Source organism: Rhinolophus sinicus, chromosome 16 (assembly GCF_057876585.1).
Source record: "Rhinolophus sinicus isolate RSI-liver-muscle chromosome 16, RSI-T2T, whole genome shotgun sequence".
Taxonomy (NCBI): domain Eukaryota; kingdom Metazoa; phylum Chordata; class Mammalia; order Chiroptera; family Rhinolophidae; genus Rhinolophus; species Rhinolophus sinicus.
Window position 1 is genome coordinate 65,696,915 of NC_142516.1, and position 21,726 is coordinate 65,718,640.

At 40.8% G+C, this 21,726-nt stretch overlaps 1 protein-coding gene across 1 annotated transcript in view; it reads left to right on the forward strand.

The window, feature by feature from the left end:
* MTAP (methylthioadenosine phosphorylase) overlaps nt 1-15,233 on the forward strand; it is a 49,950-nt gene extending 34,717 nt beyond the window's left edge. Inside the window, exons 6-8 of the mRNA XM_019715068.3 lie at nt 5,519-5,758; nt 9,498-9,620; nt 12,468-15,233. Coding sequence (XP_019570627.1) covers nt 5,519-5,758; nt 9,498-9,620; nt 12,468-12,506 — 402 coding nt within the window. The 3' untranslated portion in view covers nt 12,507-15,233. The remainder of the gene's footprint in view (nt 1-5,518; nt 5,759-9,497; nt 9,621-12,467) is intronic.
* Nucleotides 15,234-21,726: the final 6,493 nt, after the last annotated feature.

The following is a 21,726-nucleotide window of genomic DNA, read 5'->3' on the forward strand; positions in this document are numbered from 1 at the left end:
CTGGGGAAGGCACTTTAAGAAAGTGGGGAATGACATCAAAACATGGCAGTGTGAGGGGTCCCGCCTTGATCTTTCCCCTTGAAGTTAAAACAAGTCGAACAGCTATAATTCAACAAAAGATTCCCTACGCAACACACAAGCACGCCTGAGAGATCTGTGCATTGAAACATCTGAGACTGGGTGAATCAGGGTAAATGGGAGGAGGGGAGGGAGAAGTACAGAGACAGGGCGCTGACCAGAGCTCACTGCTGTCTCAGTAGAGGGGAGGACTGAGAGTGCAGGTGCACTCTGTGGCCCCAGCAGTTCTGCGTGAGTGCTCAGCGTATAAGTGAACAGCATATAATACAGCTGATTGGGGCAGACACCTGGGCAAAGACCCGAATGTAGAAGTGCTACAACTGCAGTCTAACAGCCCTCACAGCCAGGCTGAAAACAAAGGCACGGAGCCTGGCTGCCTCCCCCCACACCCTCCCAGTGTTAGTGGCAGGCCCCAGAAAAAAACTGTAGCAGTTCAGATTAAAGAGCAGAATATCTACAGCCCTGAGAACCGAAGAGACAGTTCCTGAGGGGCAGATGAACACTGTGGCTGATCCCAGTAACACGGGAGGAGATACAGGAGCAAGGCAGCTGTGGTCTGGCAGTCGCCATTATTCGGAGGAGAACAAAGCCACAAACACACCAGTGGCCTCTCCTAGCCCACGCCACCCCCAACCTTTCACGGATGATCCACTGGGGACAACCAGGGCTGCTAAGGTACACAGCTCTGCATCTGGCTGCAGGGACAGCACTGGGATTTCAGGGGCTCAGAACCCCATCACCCACCACATCTGCCATGGGCATGGTGCCCTGAGACAGGTGACCTAGGCACAGATGAGAAGCCCACCTCCTCAGGAAATCTCCCACCATGCAAGATGCCAGAACACGGAAAGAGAAAATAAAATGCTCTAGTGCTACCTACTGGAAGGCAAAAGAAAGGCCTCATCATATCAACCCGCTTCAGAATTCATTCCTGTAGATGCCCAGGAAAAGAAGGAATTCACCAATCACCATGAATAACTAAAGTGACAAAACAGCTCAGAAAGAAAATGAAAAATCTCCAGAAAATAATCTTAAAGACATGGAAATATGCGACTTAAATGACAGAATTCAAGATTGCAGTTCTGAAAAAATGAGTTACAAAAAAACTCAGGTAGGTAGTTTAATGAACTCAAACAAAGTCAGTGAACAAAATGAATACCAGAAACTGAAATTTTAAAAAATAACCAAATAGAAATTTTGGCACCGAAGAACTAAATAAAAGAAATGAAGAATGAAATAGTGAGCTTAGGAAATAGAGCTGACCAGATGGAGGAAAGAGTTAGTGATATTGAAGGTGGAATCTGGAAATGACACAGATGGGAGAAAAGAGAGAGTTGAGAGTTGAGAGAAATGAAAGAACTATCTGACTCCATCAGAAAGAGCAATATAATAATGGGGGAAAGCAGTGCCTACTACATTCCAGGATTACACCAAAATTACATGTAAATTATAGAACAATCAACCTCAAGAATCATCTGAACACTAGCTGAACAGAACCCCTATAAGTACGTTAAAGATACAAGGAAGAGGCCACATCAAGATGGGTAGAAGGGATAGAGATGCGAAACATGCTGACCCCAAACCCATAAATAGTGGTTCAACACCTGGAGGGACACCTCAGTGGTGGAGGTCCCCCCAGCAGAGAGAGGGGTCCCACCACCACATGGGGCCCCCCAGCCCAGGGATCTTGTGCTGGGAAGAGGAGTTCCTACAACATCTCACAGTGAAAATCAGTAAGGTCTTTGTCTGCCCGTCCCAGTGAGATGGAAGGCAGCGCGAAACCCAAACACCCTCTTAAAGAGCCCCACACAGACACACTTGCAAACACTCACCTGGTCTCTGGTGGAGGAGCCGCAACTCGGGGCGCGCGAGAGACATACAGGGAAAAGACTGAGTTCTGTGGCTATGGGGCAAAAGCTAGAGGGATAGGAGCCATTAACCCTGTGTGGAGCCTGACTCACGTATAGCCTATAGTAGGGTGCTGTCTTTTCTACGTTGAACTCTCCTCCAAAGGACCAAATCTGAGACCACCTTGGTCTGGTGAAATCCATGCACATGCACCACCTTAGTGACGCCCTGGGTCCTCATTCTGCACAGCTGGTGTTACATCACTTGGGACACTTCAGCTGCTGAGCAGCCAGAACCACCCCCACAAGTTGTGGAGGCCTTTTATAGCAGCAGACAGCTCACAACAACCCAGGAACAGGTGGTGGGCAGTGACCCAGAACCTGCACTACAGCCTCTCGTGGGCAGCTCTTGAGAGTTTGCGAGCCTGAGGTGAGTGGTGGCTGGCTGCTGTGTTCTCAGGGCGATTGGCAGAGTGGTCACAGGCCAGGCAGTGCCTCAAGGAGAGGGAAGACTGGCCGTGGTGTTCTCGGAGTGCTTTGCAAAGTGGTCACAGGCTGGGCACTGGTGCAAGACTTGAATCGGCATTAACTTTGTAAAAACCATCAGCCACGCCTCGTGACTCCCTGGGACACACCCCTCCCATGTAGGGCTGCATCACTGAGGGCACTGAATTCCAAGTCAAGTAGCCCAGCCCCTGCACCTAAGGAGGCTATTTCAACAGCTAAGCCTTACAGGCAGCCAGGAAGTGGCAGTAGCCCTATGGCGCCCTGGGCCTTTTGCTAAGCTGCCTCAGGCCCAGTACTGGTAGCATCCTGCCTCAGTGCACAGCAGGGCCACCCCCACATGCCTCCAGGTCCAGCACAGGCAGCAGCCAACCATTATACAGCTTTGTGGCTTTTAGCCACTAGCCATGGGCTGGTCACAGGCAAGGCAGACTGGCCTGTATGGAGACTCTCCTAAGAGACACCAGGAACAACACACCCTGAGGCCAGCCTCAGACCATACTAGAGCACAACCCGGTTAGTCCCACAAGCAGCACACCCAAAGGGTGGTCTAAACAGGCACAAGAGCCCACAGGGACAAATCCCCCTCTGAGGGGTGATACCCACACAACAGCTCATACACTGTGGGCATAGCCAATCCTCATAGCCAATCAGCCTGGGTGCCAACTCCACCCACTGATGTGCTAAAAGCAATCAAGGCTCACATACAGCAGAAGAACACACACTGCACACTCAAGGTACACTTCTGGAACACACAGGAGACTAGGGAGACTGAGCCATTGGACTATGCCTAAGGCCACACACTGCCTAAGGCCACCCAGCAAAGACAGAGAGACACGGGAAATCTACCTAATACATAGAAGCCAACACAGAGAGGCAGCCAGAATGAGGAAACAAAGAAACATGTCTCAAAAGAACAGGAGAAACCTCAGAAATTGAACTAAATGAAATGGTGGCAACCAACCTACCAAGGACAGTTTAAAACACTGTTTATAAGAATGCTTAAGGAACTTAGAATTTCAACAAGGGGATAGCAAGCATAAAGAAGGACATAGAAACCATAAAAAAAGAACCAATCAAAAATACATACAATATCTGAAATGAAGAATACACCAGAAGGAATCAACAAATTAGATGAAGTAGAGGATCAAATTAGCGATTTAGAACAGAAGGTAGTTGAAAACTCCCAATTGGAACAACAGAAAGAAAAAGGAATATTAAAAAATACAGATAGTTTTAGGGACCTGCGGGACAACGTCAAGCATAACAACAATCGAATCATAGGAGTCCAGAAGGAGAAAAGAAAAGAGCAAGGGGTTGAGAACCTATTTGAAGAAATAATAACTGAAAATTTCCTAACATGGCAAAGGAAATAGACATACAAGCCCAGGAAGTGCAGAGTTCCAAAGGAAATGACCCCAAAGAGGCCCACACCAAGACATACCATAATTAAAATGGCAAAGGTTGAAGACAGAGAGACTCCTAGAAGCAGCAAGAGAAAAACGACTAGTTACTTACAAGGGAGCAGCCAGTAAAATAAATCCTCACTTGACCTCATCGATAGATTCTTGGCAGTTTTGATTTTATGTGAAACAACCTAAAACAAAACAAATTTTATCATAGACTGATACAAACAAGAAGAAAGTTCCTGTGGCATATTTCTGGTCACAAAAACATCACCAAACTTCTAAACAAAGACCCAAAACCCTTCTATTAAACATTTAAATAAATGCGAGCTATACATACATTTAAGAAAGGTGAATAAAAACAAGGAAGATGATTATTTTCTAACCTGCTTGTTCCAGTTCAGAGTCATAGGTGGTCAGAGCTTACCCGGTCAGCTCACGGCTCCAAGCTGGAACCCTGTGGCATATTTCTGGTCACGCTGGACAGGAGGACACCCTTCCGTCTCAGGGCACACTCATACACACCCACAGTCACTCAGACTGGGACAATTTAGATACAACAATTTAGATACAACCTATTGTCCCATCTTTGAGATGTGGGAAGAAACCTGAGTACCCGGAGAAAACCCATGCAGACATGTGGAGAACAGGCAAACTCCTCACAGACAGTGACCCTAACCAGGAGTTGATTGTTTTCTCATCAATTTTATAACGAACTGTTATTCGAGAACCGGCTGTATTGAATAATAGATAGAAGACCAGTTTAGCACTTATATAGTGTTTATGATGTGCCTGACACAGTTTTATGCTGTATATCCTTAGCTCATGTAATCCTCTCAATATTCTGTAATACAATTATTCCCATTTTACAGATGAGAAAACTAAGACAAAGGTTAAGTGAATTTTCAGCAATGCTTAAGTAAGTTAACAGTGAAGTTTAAAAGAGTAATTTTTTAATTAAAAAAAAATGTTGAAGCACAGGCTAAGGAAAAAACGAAATTAATAAATAATGTGCGTTATTAATTAGATACTGGAAAAAGTGATCAAACTTTTAAATAAGGTTTCTAAAACCCACGCATGGCCTTGCCACTAAAGGGATGCCAAGGTAAGTTTATCCCTGGACAGAAAAAGTCAGTGTGGCCCCATTCTGTTTTTACTGTATGTCCTTGGAGAGGCAACAGGTAGAAAACATTATGAAGAAATCACTTTCTAACCAAAAAAAGCTTTGAATAAAAGTCTTCAGATTTTGTATAGAAGAGCAACGAGAATGAATTTCTCAGGAGCTTGGAAACAGTTCTTAGCACATCTCTCTGAGATGTGAATGAGGAGCAGCACCTCAGCTGAGCCTTGGAGGTTAAGCCTCAGATCAGTGTTCCCAGCCCAACTTAGTCTCTTCAAGCTGTTAAGAAGTAAATGAGCTTAAAGCATGTAAATCAATTCCTGGTGCTTAGGCAAAAGCTCACTGTTTGCTCTTGTAGCTGTGAGCTGTATGTGCAGGGGGTGGGGAAACGGTATGGAATTGGGTCTGGGAAACTGGGATCTCCCAGGTTCTCCGCGAGCCTGCAACTGCTAGGCTTTTACAGTAAAGATCTTTAATCAACTTGTTAAACGTCAGGAAAAAAATAAAATAGTCAGCTGTACTTAGGTTTCTATGTTTTGAGTTTATGGTTCCTTCTTTTCTAGGTCCTCATAGAGACTGCTAAGAAGCTAGGACTCCGGTGCCACTCAAAGGGAACCATGCTCACAATCGAAGGGCCTCGCTTTAGTTCACGGTCAGAAAGTATCATGTTCCGCACCTGGGGGGCAGATGTTATCAACATGACCACAATTCCAGAGGTGGTTCTTGCTAAAGAGGCTGGGCTTTGCTATGCAAGTATCGCCATGGCAACAGATTATGATTGCTGGAAGGAGCACGAGGAAGCGGTAGGTGGAATTCTCTTCTGATCTTGTATGGCCTGAGTTTCCCGGTGCCATGAGCACCATTAAGAGAGGATCGTAACCATTTGTTTCTATTGCATTCGTTCCAGAAAGTGCCTTTCTACCAGGTTTTAAAGTCAGCTTTTACTACATTGTCATTAGGTATTACCAGATATTTTCTATAGAAGCAAGATCTTCCCAGGAAAGGAAAAGACTTTTCCAAGGATCATCAGTGAACAGTACATTGTAGCCATATAGGTGTGTTGCTAATCATGTTGAGACTTGGGCCTTATTTTAATGATAAAGGTGTCTTTTGGTTATAATTTCCTTGTGCTGTGTTAGTGTTTATGTGTTTTTCAAAGGGAAGAACTTAATATTTCTTACCTCTCCCTGGTAAGTGAACTCTATATTCACATCTGTCTGTTTAACCCATTGTGACTGGAGACCATGCTTGGTGTAGGAGTATGACAGCAGACAGACAAGTTTGTAAGGAGCCAACATTCCGGGTTCTTTGGCGGGGGTGGGGGGGCGGGGGGGTTTGAGATTAAGCAAACCAACGTGAGAAAGCTCGGGACTGTAAAGAAACAGTGTAGTGAGGAGTACATTTCCAGTTGACCCAACTGAATATTTATAGTCTGGGAAGCCTTAAGTGTGATGGGAAAGATGGGCATGCTTCAGAGGAGGGAGTGAAGGAGGCAGAGCCTTGGAGACCCTGTAAGTATTACAGATGGGAGGTCAATGAGGAGTTTTAGGCAGCAATGTCCAACTACTATTTGAGGGTGCTGGACTACTGAGGTCAGGCTTCCAAAACATGTACTTTCATTGTGGAAAACTTCGAATATCTGCAAAAATATGGTCTAGTATAATGAACCCTAGTTACCCATCCATCATCCAGCCTTCCACAGTTACCAGCCGTGGCCAACTTTGTGTCATATATATGCCCCTACCCATTTCCCTCTCCCTGGCCCTCATTATTTTAAAGTAAATATTTTTACTAAAAGCCCTCTTTTTCTTTTAAATAAAATAATAAAAAAAACCACAAGAACATTATTGTATCAAAAAATATTGATATTCCTTTACATAATCAAAATATTCAGACTGTTCACATTTTCCCTTTTGTCTCATCATTTTCAATTGTTCAAATCAGGGTCCCTTATAATTCACCCATTGCATTTGAATAATGTGTTTCTTAAGTCTCTTTTAAGCTCATATTCCCCCCCTCTCTCTTCATTCTTTATATTTTCCTTGAAGAAACCAGATCATTTGTCTATTTTAAAATAGAGAAAGGGACGAAACTACAGTGGAGGAATTTTGAAATAAGGAAAATGTGTAGGGGTAGGATATCATTTCTGTCAGTGCATCCATGTATACGAGTTTGGGTCGTAGATGAACAAGGTTCTTTGTTTGGCATGAATGCCTTACCTTGACTCCTCAGTGTAATAAACTATGAGGATGCTTTCCATGTAAGAGATTTATAAATCCTGTTATAACACAATCCCGGACTTGGCAGCTTTGGTCACCTAAGGGACAGCTAGCTCAGCCTCTGCCACTTTGTGAGAACAGATTGTTTCTTGCCTGTGACTTTCTGCTCAGTTTCATTACATTTCTCTGCAGAGCTAACGGTCCTTCCCTTTAGTGGGCTATGTGAGGTTTTGAAATCAGTCAGTTGGAGCTACTTCAGTTAAAAGTAAAGAAACTACGTTCTGTGTAAGTGGTAAGGCATGAAGACAATGGTAGATGCCACAAGAAAGGTATAATAAAGAGGCCAGAGAATGGCTGGTGTTTGAGGACACTGGAGTACTGAGGTCAGGCTTCCAAAACAAATATTTTCATTGTGGAAAACTTCGGACATCTGCATAAGTAGAGTCTAGTATAATGAACCCCATTTATTTACTACCTAGCTTTCCACAGTTATCCGCCATGGCCCGCTTTGTGTTATATCTATGTCCCTTCCCACGTCATTATTAATCATCTCATCCAGCCGTGTGTATCATTGTGCTTCACACCAGATGTGCAGCCTGGCGTGATAAAAACGTTTTAGAGTTGCCAAACCCACGTTCAGGTTTCTGTTCCTCCGTTTACCTGTGCTACTGGGCATGTTATTTAACAAGTTACTCTTCTGTAGGATGGAGCCAGGGCTTGCGGGTGAGTGAGCAGTGTGAGTTGTTCAGTTACACTTCTGATATTGCTGGATGACTGGGAGAATTAAGCCCAATGACATACGTAGTGCTAGCTCCTAGTAGGAGGGTGGTCATCAAATGGTACAAATGACAGAGTTGGGTGGAAAGATGAAAAAAAAAAAATTTGTGAAGAAGGAAACTTTTGAGGTTTGAGCTGGACCTTGAACAGAGGTAGATTTGATTGTGAGGTTAGTAGAAAGGCATTTGGGTAGAGTCCAATAGCAGGAACAAAGAGAAGAGCAAGAGGTCAGAGTCTCTATAGAAATATCAGGCACAGGAAAAGAGTAAATATAAGGTAAATCTCTTGGATGTTTGACCCTACATTCAAAGACTTCGCTTAAAATGTACCTGTATCTGGCATGTACCCGGCTGGTCACTGTTTTGTGTTCCCACAGTAATGGGACTCCCTCTGCTACGGTATTTAGAATTTTTTCTAAATACATCTTGGTGTTTGTGGGAGGGGTCTGGTCTTTATAGTCCAGGAAATTGAATGAAAGGTGTAATCATTGTGTCCCGGAGTCTTGGATTTCTTCTAAGTATAGTGAAGCATGACAAGTACTCTACCTCTGGTCATCCGTTTTATATTCACAACTTTTTCCACCTTTTCTTTATACAGCAATTTTAGTTATATACAAAAGTAGACAATAATACGAACTTCCGTGAGTCCAACATCCAGCTTCAACCATTATCATATCAACGTACAGCCATTATATTTCATCTATTCTCTGATCCATAACTTTATCCAGAAACATTAGGCGATTTTTAACATAACCACATTGTCGTTGTCACATTCCAACAATAATTCCGTAATATACCCAAGCAAATTTCATTTTCTAATTATCTCCAATATCAAATGATTTTTTTCTTCCACATTTTCTAAAAAGAAACCAAGTCATTTGACTGTACAGTTCCCCACAGTCTGCATTGCAGAAATCATCTCAGGGTAGTTCTCTGTCCTTTGTATTGTATTTTCTGTAAATTGGCAGCTGGATCTAGAGATTTGATCAGATTCAGGTGTCATAAGAAGTGTTTTGCTTTTCCATTAGGAAAGTGGGTTGTTTATTTGGTTTGGGGTTGTTGTGTTTTGTTTTGTGATGTTAGCAGCCCCATCCCTTAATTCATTGGGAGCTCTGAAAAGAGAAAATGGTGAAACTTTGATTCCATCATTTTTCTTTATTTATTAGCTGGAAGATTTCTCTAAAGAGAAGTGTGTTTGTCTTCTGACTGGTTGGTTTTCCAGTGTAGTTTTCAGACTGGAATCCATTCTATGGACATGGGGAGAATAGCCACAGCTTTCTAGACCATACTCGAACACATTACACATCTGAGATAGTTTCTCAGACACCATGTTGAAAGTCAGTGGTGCTACTCAGAGATGTCATTGGGTTTCTCCAAGACCTACCCCCTGGGGCCAAGACCATCTTGATAAATGTAGAACTTGAGCCCAGGGGATTGAAGCTGGAGTAAACTGACTCCACAGATCAGCTAGGAGCTCAGGAAAATGTTCCATGAAAAGCTGTGGAGTTTTTCATTGCTGGTAACATTCTGTGCTGTTGTTTCTCTAGGTTTCGGTGGACCGGGTTTTAAAGACCCTGAAAGAAAATGCCAATAAAGCCAAAAGTTTACTCCTCACGACCATACCTCAGATAGGGTCCATGGAATGGTCAGAAACCCTCCATAACCTGAAGGTAAGTATGCTTAGCCATCTGCAGGCAGACACTTCCATAGATCCTCAGCTGCCTTTCCTCTTTGATTTCACCTTTGGTCCATCTCCTTATGCATTTTGTACTAGCCTAGATGTTTCCTACAAGATTTCGTGCCATGTACTACCATAGTAATCACGTGAAATTGGGTCCTCCTATCTGGCTGGTAATGCAAGATCAGTGGAAGTTGAGGTAGGGAGTTTTATTATCTAAGTTACCAGCTTCTTGACATTGTTCTGTTCTGCAGAGTATCTCTTAAGTCTTGTTTCAGAAGATGGCTTTTGCTTGTTCTGCACGTGGCCTATATTGCTGACAAAGCTGTTTTCTCTTTGGCAGATCCATGCAAAGTGTTGGCAGCCTTTAAAGCTAAAACTGACACAGCAACACCAAAATGGTGCCAGGGAACATCTACTTACCGTTAATGCCGCATCAAACTAAGACAGTAATTATTGACAAACATCAGATGGGTTGCACATTGGTAGCTTTTCAACTCTAGTATTAATTCCCAGAATATAACTTAAGAATATAACTTAAGCTGACTGCCACACTCAGAGGTGCATGATTTTTATTTGGGCATTTTGCAACTCTCTTGGTATTAGGATGGAGTTGCCTCAAATTGATTAGATACTACATTCACCCACTGTCCAATGAGGGTAGCCAGTATATTCTGAGGTCTCACCTAGGACATGCCTATACTCTTGGGTCTTATGGCAGTAGCTGAGAGTGTGTGAAAGGTTAATATAAGCCCTCCCTGCCCGAATTATCATCTAGGAGCCCTGGAATGAGGGCCACAATTTTAGTCTGATGAGGACAAAATCTGATAGTAAATGATTGACAACCCCTGCCCATAGAGGAGCCAGGATTTATGTTTTCCAATTTACATGGTATAAATGCTCCAGCATGGCTGATTTCAAGCTGCCTACACAAAGCCACTGGTAAGTTAGGATGTGGTACACATAGTTGGTTGTTGCAGGCTGCTTAAACCAGGCTCCCACATGCCACTCCAACTAAGGTGCCTCTCAGCCTTTAGAACTGGGAGGGTTGGAAATATGGGAATTCATAATCTACCTTCCCTGCTAGACTTTTAAGTCCATAAGGAGCAAGAAACACATCTGTTGGTTTCAACCTGTAGACCTATGAGATAGGTCTTTAATGAATAAATAATAGCCCGCTTTTCTCAAGAAGCGTTTCATCATAATTGAAATACAGGAAGTCCTTATCATTATGAAGAAAAGGGGAACAGAAAATAAATGCTAAGAATGGGGGAACGTCACTTTAGAAATGACTACATTCAGCTGAATGTAATGAGATTAATGCAGTAGAGTGGCATACCTTTAGCTTCTTTAAATAAACACACTCGATGGGGAATGTGACTCATACTTTTTTTTTTTTAACAGCTACCATTTATTCTGTGTCTACTTTGAGCCAGGTCTAGTTGGGCAGGCTTATTTTCCTTGCCTTACAGAGGTCACACAGCGACCTAGAACCTGTGTGTCGGAGCAGGTGCTCAGGGAAATAGCCAGTTCCCATGGCCCATAGGACCCAGGATTTAAACCCACATCAGTGACACTGCCAGGCGTGGGGGCCGCCATAGGGGCCTTTATAAACAAGAATTAGAAAAAGATGTATCCTCTGAGTGGGCAAAGCCCACAGCCCCAAGCCAGAGTGCAGGGAGTGAGTTTCAGCCCCCATTATATACTTTTTGAGGTGTTCTGTGCAGGGCACAAACCACGAAACAGTCCATGGTGGCCCCTCAAACCTCTGTGCTGTATCGCCCCCCTTGGTGACTCATACTTTTGCTGCTGCTAAGGTTACTTTTACCTTAAGACAAGACATGATGGGTTAGATCTTTTTGTTGTTGTTTTTTTAGGTTTCCCAGCTGACCCCATTTTGATCATAGTTTCTTGAAGATAGTTTGTCAAATAGTAAATTTATTATTTCAGCTTCATTTTCAAGTAAAAATGCTGGATGTTAGAAATCAGTGTTCTCCTCTCCTTCTTTGAAGCTGCTGAAAGTATGTGTAAATTTGTGTAGTTTTCTATGTATACATTTTTAAAAGGGTTAATATGTGTGGCTTTTATCAGATTCTCAAAGGGATAGATGACCTAAAGACAGAAAATGAAGAATTGCTGCTCTAGACAAAATTGAGACTCATGGCCTTCCTTCATAGCATTAAGGAACACCTTACAATAATTCTTATTCTGGGGTAGTATTTTTCAGTCATCTCAGCACTGAAATGTGTATTCTTCATTCACTCAGAAATGTGTACCATTCATTCACTCAAAAATTCATTTCAGAAACAGTGAGTGTCCACTATATGTCAAGCGGAGATACATAAGACTTGCAAAGATACATAAGACGTGCTGCCATGAAGAAAACCCTATTCTGTTTGCAGATACTAACATATCAAAAGTTCAATGATTTTTTTTAACGGGATAAAGTATAAAATGCAGGTTGCATAAGCAAAAATTTGGGCAGTGAGTTGGTGTATAAAAAGTGTCCTAGTGGATGTAAAAGGGCGTGGAGATAAGGGAGAATCAGAGCAGTCCTCTGAGATAAGCATTATGAACTTCACTTTATAGGAAAGAAGAGTGAGTTAAGAGTTATGCAGAAAATCCCATATCTAGTTAGTGATTTTTACATTGGTACACATGAGAATTTACTTTTAAGTTTATTAAAAGTGGATGCACCATAAGTCCTCACTCTATAAAACCAAAAAAAAACAAAAACGGCTTTTAACAGCATTGCAGATGATTATGAGGCAGGAAAGTCACTGCTTACAGTGAGATCTTAGTTAATTGTGATCTGTGCCTACTTCCTTTTTTTTTTCAGAATATGGCCCAGTTTTCTGTTTTATTACCAAGACATTAAAATCATAGGGCTTCTCAGAAGACAAGAGAATTTTCCAATTGTACTCATTTGGGGAATTCTCACTTAATTTGAAGAAACATGGAAAAGCTTTCATGCCCTCCTTGCCTGCTAAAGAAGAAGAACATGTGGTTAGACGACATTGCCAAGGTGAAAGATACCTTCTGAAAGACATGGACTGCTTCAGAAAACAGGGAAGGCAAATGAGCAGTAAGCATGTGGAAAAATTCCTGCACTTTAGAAAAAAGACAAGATACCATTTGCCCTTCCCTCATTACATTCCTAACAATAAAGGTTGGGAGGTAACATCCAGCTTCCTATATTGCCAAGGAGTATGAAGACGAAATGGGAATCTTAGGCTATTTATTGGTGTCACTGTAAATTGGTACAATCTTTCTGGAGGGCAAATGTATCAAAAGGCTTAAAAATACTTACACCCTTTGTTCAGGTTACTCTACTCCTAGGAATTTATCTTTAAAAAATTAGGGACATCATAAAAATGGCAGCGTAAGATGAGCCTCTTGAAATCTCCCCTGGAATTTACAATAACTTAAACAACTATAACTCCACAAAGTACTCCCTGCACAGCAGACAGGCAAGACTAAAGGGCACACTACTGAAATCATCTAAAGGTGGGCAAATTGCGCCAGCAGGGGAGGAGGGAAGGGAGAATTGCAGAAACGGGGGCGCAGGACACAGACCTAACTCGGTGGTCCGAGCTTGCTGCATTCCGGAACTACCGCAGCTGTAGGAGAGGGAAGAACTCAGACTGCTAGGGCTCCGCTTATGGCCCACAGGGCTGAGGGGGCAGCATGTAACATGGCTGAACCCAACGCTCATGGCAGAGACCTCAGAGAAAAGATTGAGGGAAAAGGCTGAAAACAGTGGTTTAAGCCCTCACTGTAGAGCAGAGAACGGAAGCCTTAGGCACAGAGACTAGCCGCCCCATCCCTACCCTCCCAGAGCTCGCTCCGCCCCCTCCTTCCCAGTGCTAGAAGCGGAACAGTAGCAGTGTCACATCAAAAGAACAGAGTATTTGCAATTCTGAAAACTGGTCTGCAGACACAGACTTGCAGCCAAACTAGTTCTGGCAAAGGGGAGGGAACCATGGAAGCAGGACTGGCAGTGGTGGTGGTTGCTGCCATTGTTCTGGGTCACCTCTCACAACCCACCCTGCCCCGTCCCCACCTATCTGGGCAGATCCCTGCAGTGGTAAACAGAGCTGCTGGGGCTCTGAATCTGGTGCAGGAAGAGCGTTGGAACTTCACCAGCTCTCCACATTCCCCCACAGAGGCGGTACCCTATGACCCAGGCAAACTGTTCACAAAGAAGAAGCCCGCCTTCCAGGGAATCCCCCCATTGTGTGAGAAGCCAGAATAGTGCAGAGAAAATACAACACTACCGTGTGAGAGAGAATAAAATGCTGTAGTTGGAGAGAAAATAAAACATTCTACCAACACATACTAGAAAACAAAAGAAGGACCTCTTCCTATCAACCTGTTGCAGAACCCACTTCTGTAGATGTCTAGGAAGAGAAATAAATCAGTAATTGCCATGAATAACAAAGGTAACAAGACAGCCCAGAAAGAAAATGAAAAGTCTCCAGAAAATGAACTTAAAGACATAGAAATAAGTGACTTAAATGACAGAATTCAAGATTGCAGTTCTTAAAAAACGCAACGAGATGCAAGAAAACAGGCAGTTTAATGAACTCAGAAACACAAAGAACAAAATGAACATTTTACCAAAGAGATTGAAATTTTATAAAAGAACCAAATGGAATTTCTGGAGATTAAGAATTCAGTAAAAGAAATGAAGAATGAAATAGCCAGCTTAGGTAGTAGAGTTGACCAGATGGAGGAAAGAATCAGTGACATCGAAGATAGAAATCTGGAAATTACACAGATGGAAAAAGAGACTTGAGACTTAAATGAAAGAACTCTACAAGAACTTTCTGACTCCATCAGAAAGAGCAATATAAGAATAATGGGCATACCAAAAGGAGAAGAAAGAGAAAAGGGAATGGAGAGTATATTCGAACAAATAGTCAACGAGAACATCCCAAACTTGTGGAAAAAACTGGATCCCTGAATCCAAGAATCCAAATAGAACACCTAATTACCTCAATACCAATAGGCCTTCTCCAAGGCACATTGTATTGAAGCTGTCAAAAATTAATGACAAAGACTCCTCAAGACAGCCAGGGAAAAGAAGACGGTAATCTACAAAGGAAAGCCCATTAGATTATCATGATTTTTCAGCAGAAACTCTACAAGCCAGGAGGGAGTGGAATCAAATATTCAAACTATTGAAAGAGAGAAATTATGTGCCAAGAATAATATATCCAGCAAAGATATCCTTTAGGTATGAAGGAGGAATAAAGACCTTTCCAGACATACAGAAGCTGAGGGAATTTTCTAACACACGACTGGCACTACAAGAAATACTGAAGGAGGCTATTCGACCAGCATAAATAGGGATGATTTGTGATAACCAAAACATAAAAGGGGGGAGAGTAAAGGCCTGAACCGGAATATGGGAATGGAGAAAGTAAGCAGCATGAAGAAGCTGGAATACTCTAAATATGAAACTTTCTTTTACAAAAACAAACGTAATGGTAACCACTCAAAAAAAAAAATCCAGAACTGAAATATATAATGTAATAAAAGAAGAAACAAAGGGAAAAATCATAGAATACCACCACACAGAAATAATAGACAAAAACAAAAAGGCAGAGAAACAATGGAGACAAAGTCTTCACCAGAAAACCAAAGCTAGAATGGTAGGCAATCTTCATATATCAGTAATCACCCTAAATGTAAATGGACTTAACTCACCAATAAAAAGGCAGAGTAGCAGTTTGGTCAAAAAACTAAACCCAACCATAGGCTGCCTCCAAGAGACACATCTCACCTACAAGGACATAGACTCAAAGTGAAAGGGTGGAAATTGATACTCCAAGCTAATGGTGTCCGGAGAAAATCAGGTGCAGCCATACTGATATCAGATGAAACAGATTTCAGGGTAAAAAAGATAACGAGACAAAGATGGACATTTCATAACGGTAAAGAGGACTGTACAACAAGAAGACATAGCAGTCACCAATATTTATGCCCCCCAATCAGGGAGCAGACAGACACCAATGGAATAGAATGAGAACCCAGAAATAAACCTACATAAATATGACAGATAATTTTTGACAAAGAAGCAAAAAACATACAATGGAGAAAAGACAGCCTCTTCAATAAATGGTGCTGGGAGAATTGGAAAGCCATGTGCAAAACAGTGAAACTGGACTCCTATCTGTCACCATGTGCTAAAATTAATTCAAAATGGATCAAAGACCTAAGCATAAGATCTGAAACAATAAACTGCATGGAAAAAAAACATATTTACTAATCTTACGAATTTTGGGTTCAAAGAGCATTTTATGAATTTGACTCCAAAGGGAAGGGAAGTAATAGCCAAAAATACTAAATGGGACTATATCAAACTTAAAAGCTTCTGCACAGCAAAAGAAACCATCAACAAAATAACAAGGCAACCAACTGATTGGGAGAAGATTTTTGCAAACCATGCCTCCGGTAAGGGGCTAATATCCAAAATATACAAGGAACTCATCCAACTCAACAACAAAAAAACAACCCAATTGAAATATGGGCATAGGACCTGAAGATACATTTCTCCAAAGAGGACATACAAATGGCAAATAGACATGAAAAAATGCTCAACATCACTAATCATCAGAGAAATGCAAATAAAAACCACAATGAGATATATCAGAATGGCTATCATCAACAAGACAAATAGTAACAAGTGTTGGAGAGGCTGTGGAGAAAAAGGAACCCTTATACGCTGTTGGTTGGAATGTAGATTGGTGCAGCCGCTATGGAAGACAGTGTGGGGTGGAAGTTCCTCAAAAAATTACGAATAGAATTGGCATATGACCCAACAGTCCCTCTCCTTGGTATCTATCCAAAAAATGTGAAAACATTTATCCATAGAGATATGTGCTCAGATGTTCACTGCAGCTTTATTTACAGTGGTCAAGACAAGGAAACAACCAAAATGTCCTTCAATTGATGAATGGATAAAGAAGTTATGGTATATATACACAATGGAATAGTATTCGGCGGTAAGAAAAGATGAAATAGGACCATTTATGACAACATGGATGGATCTTGAGATTATAATGCTAAGCGAAATAGGTCAGAAAAAAGTAGAGAACCATATGATTTCACTGATATGTGGTAGATAAAACAAAACTAAAGAACACGACAAACAAATGAAGAAGCAAAAACTCAGACAATAGTTTAGGGGTTACCAGAGTGTGTAGGGGGACAGGTCTCTAGAAGAGAGTAAACGAGGTCTAATACATAGTGATGGAAAGATAACTGTCTCTGGGTGGTGAACACACAATGTGAGATACAATGTATTACAGAATTGTACACCTGAAATCTATGTAAGTTTACTAACAATTGTCACCCTAATAAACTTTTTTTTTAAATTAGAAATACATACTAAAAATTATGTACAAAGAAGGATGTTTAATATAGTGTTAGTTATAACAAATATTCAAGACAATCTGAATATCCAAAATTTTGAAATAAATTATGGTTTCACTCTCATTGGATTGTGAAGCAGCCAACTGAAGATGTTTTTACAGAATATTTAATGCCCTAAAGAATTGATTGCTCTTTAGGACATATTTAATGTCCTAAAGAATAGGTAATATGAAATGAAAAAAGGATATGTACGCATTTTACAGTACTAATTTTGTTTTAAAATTCTATGTAAATGTACAAAAAGACTAGAAAGCAATATGTAACCTTTTGTTATATTACTTGGAGGTATACTGGATAACTTTAATTTTCTTTATATTTTTCTGTCTACATTTTTTTCTACAATGAATATAATCAAATAGTAAATTTATTTTGGAAAAAAATGACTTAGAAAGATCTGGTTTTTGAAAACACTTCCTGATAATGAAACAAAATTTAAGATTGTAGTAGTAAGAGTTCTGTTTTGAGTTCCATCTTTATTTTGTTTAAAAACAAAAAGGAGGATCATTAATGACTTGTATAGTCAGAACAATACTTGGGTTTGCAACTTCTTCAGAAAAGCTGGGTGTTTGAAACTGCGAGTCTGAAATTAAGAGAATACATACATATTGTGCCAGATATTTTTAAAATTAATATTTTACTTGTTTGTACTTTTTATGAGTTGATGAATTATTTTACAAGTTGATGTTTTTTGTTTTTGTTTTTAATAAAATGGCAGCTTGCTTGCTTTATTGTTAATTTTATAGGAATGTATAACAAAAATTTTTTTTTCCTCAGAATTTTTTATTTTCCTTTCACTGTGATCTTTTCATTGTGATTCTTTAATGATGTATCTTTCATTGAAAGAGTCTGTAAAGTCAGTGTGTTTATGTCTATGAGATTGCCTTCAAGATAATAATCTACTAATTGTAAATAATAAAATAAACCAGTTACCCTCCAGTATTAATACTGAGCGATTTGGGTTACGTGTGATCATGACCCTTGGATTCTCTGGTGCAGTGGTTTCAACTCTGGTTGCACATGAAAGATCCACAAAGGACCAGTGGATCTGAACCCAGGGTTCTCTGGCTCTGTAACCTGTGATTGTTTTCACTACTCTGTAATATATACTATACCTCTCTTTCTTTCATTCTTATCTTAGATGTCTGAAAATGTCTTGGCAAAAACATGTGGGCATTTTTCTTGCTGTCTTCAGAAGTCCAGTTCTCCCCAACTTAGGTGTACTTTTCTTTATCCAGTAGCCTTTTCTAGCAACCTCATTTCCAGATTGCTCAAATGGAATATACTCCAGTTTTCTGTTACCCATCATTCATTCCATATACCAGTATCATTTTCCTTGTACCTCATTCTTTTGGACTTTGCTGACCGTTTCTTCCTGGAGCACTTTTCACTTCTGTGATACACAACTACTTTTTTTTTTTTTTTAACTATGAAATTAAGTGAACACCATTTTGAGCCTTTGGAAGTTTCCCTAGTGGATTATGGGAATAATGGAAATTCTAGCTTAGTGATTTAGGCCCTTGGAAGAGTGCTGAGTTACTGATTAGTACATTTGCATCTTAGAAGTCTTTATGGGCAGTATGAGCTGCGTATTTTTGTTTTGCATTGTTTTTTCATGATTTTTGAGGATGAGACAACCAAAATAGTTCATGTGCAAAATATTAACCAAAAAATAGTGAAGAGGCTAGAATAGTAGGATTGCATTTTAGACCTAAAAATATTTTGCAGGTTAGCCGCAGTACATCGTAGAGTGTATACTAGGCAACTGGAAAAGACAATGGGTTCGATTTCATAGGTATTTTGCTGCAGAGCACCTTTTTTCAGAAAAAAAAGTATTTGATGATTTCATTTACGGAAGGTTTAAAGGAAATTGTCAGTGTTTTCAAACTATCTCCTCAGGGTTGACTCAGGGATAAAAAGTTTACACATGGGAATGTGATGACACATTCGTGAACTGCTCTTTTTGCCCTCACTTTAGTTTACAAATCCACCCATAAGAATCAAGATTACAAGGCTAAAGCTGTTAAGTAATATGAAAGCCAATTCCAAATATATGCAAAAGTACAAAGAGCAGTAATGAACCTTTATCCATCACCCAGCTTCAAGAGTTATCTCAGCCAATCTGTTTCTTCTAAACCCCCACCCATTACCCTCCTCCCATGTTATTTTGAAGCATTTCTCAATATAGTGCATAATTTCATAAATATTTCAATATTTCTATAGGACAAGTATTTTTAAGATTAATGTCATCAAATATGCAGTGAATATTCAAAAGTTCAAATGTCTCATAAATGCCATTTTTTACACTTTATTTGAATCAGGATCCAGTGCAAGTTCACACATTGCAAGTGGTTGATAACGTATTTTGTATGTTCACTCTCCTGCTGACTCTCCTGCCCTCTCCTTATCTTTCATGTCCCCCCCCCCCCCCCCCGGCCTCTCTCGTTTATTTGATGAGGAAACACAGTTTGTCCTGGAGAGTTTCATGTAATCCAGATCCCTATAGTGCAGTTCAACATAATCCTCTGTATTTCCTCTAAAGTGATAAATCAAATCTAGACAGATTTTTTTTTTCAAGAGTACTTCAGAGGAGGCATGGTATGTCTTCCTTTAGGAGCGTCATAATGTCTCATGTCTTGGATATCAGCAGCTATCAGCTTTTAATGCCTCTATTCATTAATTTGGTATGAGTTGCAAAAAAAATTACATTCCAATTCAGTTACCTCCATTTAAACACATGAAAATGAAGATGACAAAATTCCTGTTTGAATTAAAATTAAAAATAATATGCACAGTGTATTTTATACATTTTAACACAGTAAACAAGGAATCGATATTCCCTAGAGTTTAAAAATGGATCAGATATATACTATGAAATACATACTGGAGAAATGATTAGGAACAAAACCACAGGAAGAAAAAAATATAAGACTAATGAGACTATCTTAAAATACTAGGAAGAATGTTTTAAAATAACGGAAAATGAAAATTTAAAATAGTGGCAATAAAATTACAAACAGTTATTTAGAACATTAAAATTACAGAAAATTGGGGAGCTGGATTATGAACTCAAGAAAAAGACCAGGATGTAGAAAGAAATAAAGAGATTGAAATTATGATAGTTTAAAACATAAAATAGCAGAAGTTCTAACAAATCAGAGAATACATAATTCCAGAAGGAAAATACAATGAGCGGTGAAACTGACTTTCAGCATGACAGATGAGGAACTCTGGACTCGTTCACCAGCAAAACTAGTGAACATTGTTTTAAAAAAAAAAACACAGTTAAAACCTTGTTATGGTCAAAGGACATACAGCAATTAAAGAAACATTCAAGAAAACTTAACTAAAATTTGGTAAAAACAGTGGGATACTGGAATTTGAACTGAGAATGCTTCTTCCTTCCCTTCCTATTCAGCAAGATGGAAACCTCAAAGTGGTGCAGCCAAGAGCATAAGGTCCCATCTCTTTCAGCTCCCAGTTGGAGGGCTATCATCCCAGGAGAGGCAGGATGTCAGTATTTCTCATCCTGCCCCCACTTATCTGTTATTGAATCAAAGTTTGGGGTAAGTGTGGACGACAGGTAGGGTTACTCTTTCTGCCAGCCACCAAGGGAGGTCTACCTTAGGAGTGGTGCTGCTGAAGATATTGGGACCCTAATGACCTTTCTTCCGGCTGATTAGGCAGTGATTCCATCCTGGGAGAGTCAAGCAAAAAAGAGCTAAAGGTGCAGTCCCCACCACCACCATCACTGAGGACTCAGGTCCTAAACTGGGAGTGTTACTCAGAAGCTTGCCATTGTCCCCCCTCCATAGCTGTAACTCAGAAACTTTGCCTGGAGTGGAGACTCCGAGGCCATAAACCAGAAAGCTCCTGTTCTCTTCCAACACAAACTGATTGCATTTGTAACAGTGTGGAGAAGTTCGAGCCCCAGGGTGCTCTCAAACACAGTGGAGGCTGTAGTGAAAGGCAATTGGGATGATATTGGTAGAATCATTGGACATAGGAACTAAACTGTAGACTGGCTAGTTTGCATGAGAGAACCTGGGAAGAACATAGCTTAATCTGGGATCAGAACTAATCTCAAGAACTGACTTCCAGAACTATCCTTTCAAAAGAGTCTGAACGTCCCTGGTTTATTGGTGAACAATTTATGCTCCAGGGGATTATTGAAAGCAATAAAGCAAGCACCCAGCAATTAGTCGAGTTTAACAGCTTGATGTGATCAGGGAAAGAGATAGCTAGAGAACCCTGTGAAAACCACTGTTAACCCATGGTGACTGTGGGGACAGAGCCCCAGAAAGTAGTTTCCAGGCTCTCGGCCTCACAGACAGGTGCTGGCTCAGGATGTAAATGGCCATCAACTGATTGGATGGCCATCAGCTGTGGCTACTTGGCGGTCAGCTGTAACCAGTGAGCCATTGGCCACTAATATAACTGCTGTGGCTACGCTAGCAAAAAATGGGGGCTAGCAAGAAGATGGCGGCTGAGCTAACAAGAGCGGATTGCAGAGAGGTGGATGCCGCCAGCAAGAATATAGTGATATGACTCCCCTACTTGTGGCTCCGTGGGTGTTCCTTTTTGGCCTCACCATATCCTGCGTTCTCTTGTGGGGAGCGGGAGCAGAGACCCTGCCTGTCACCCTGCACGACAAATGGCGC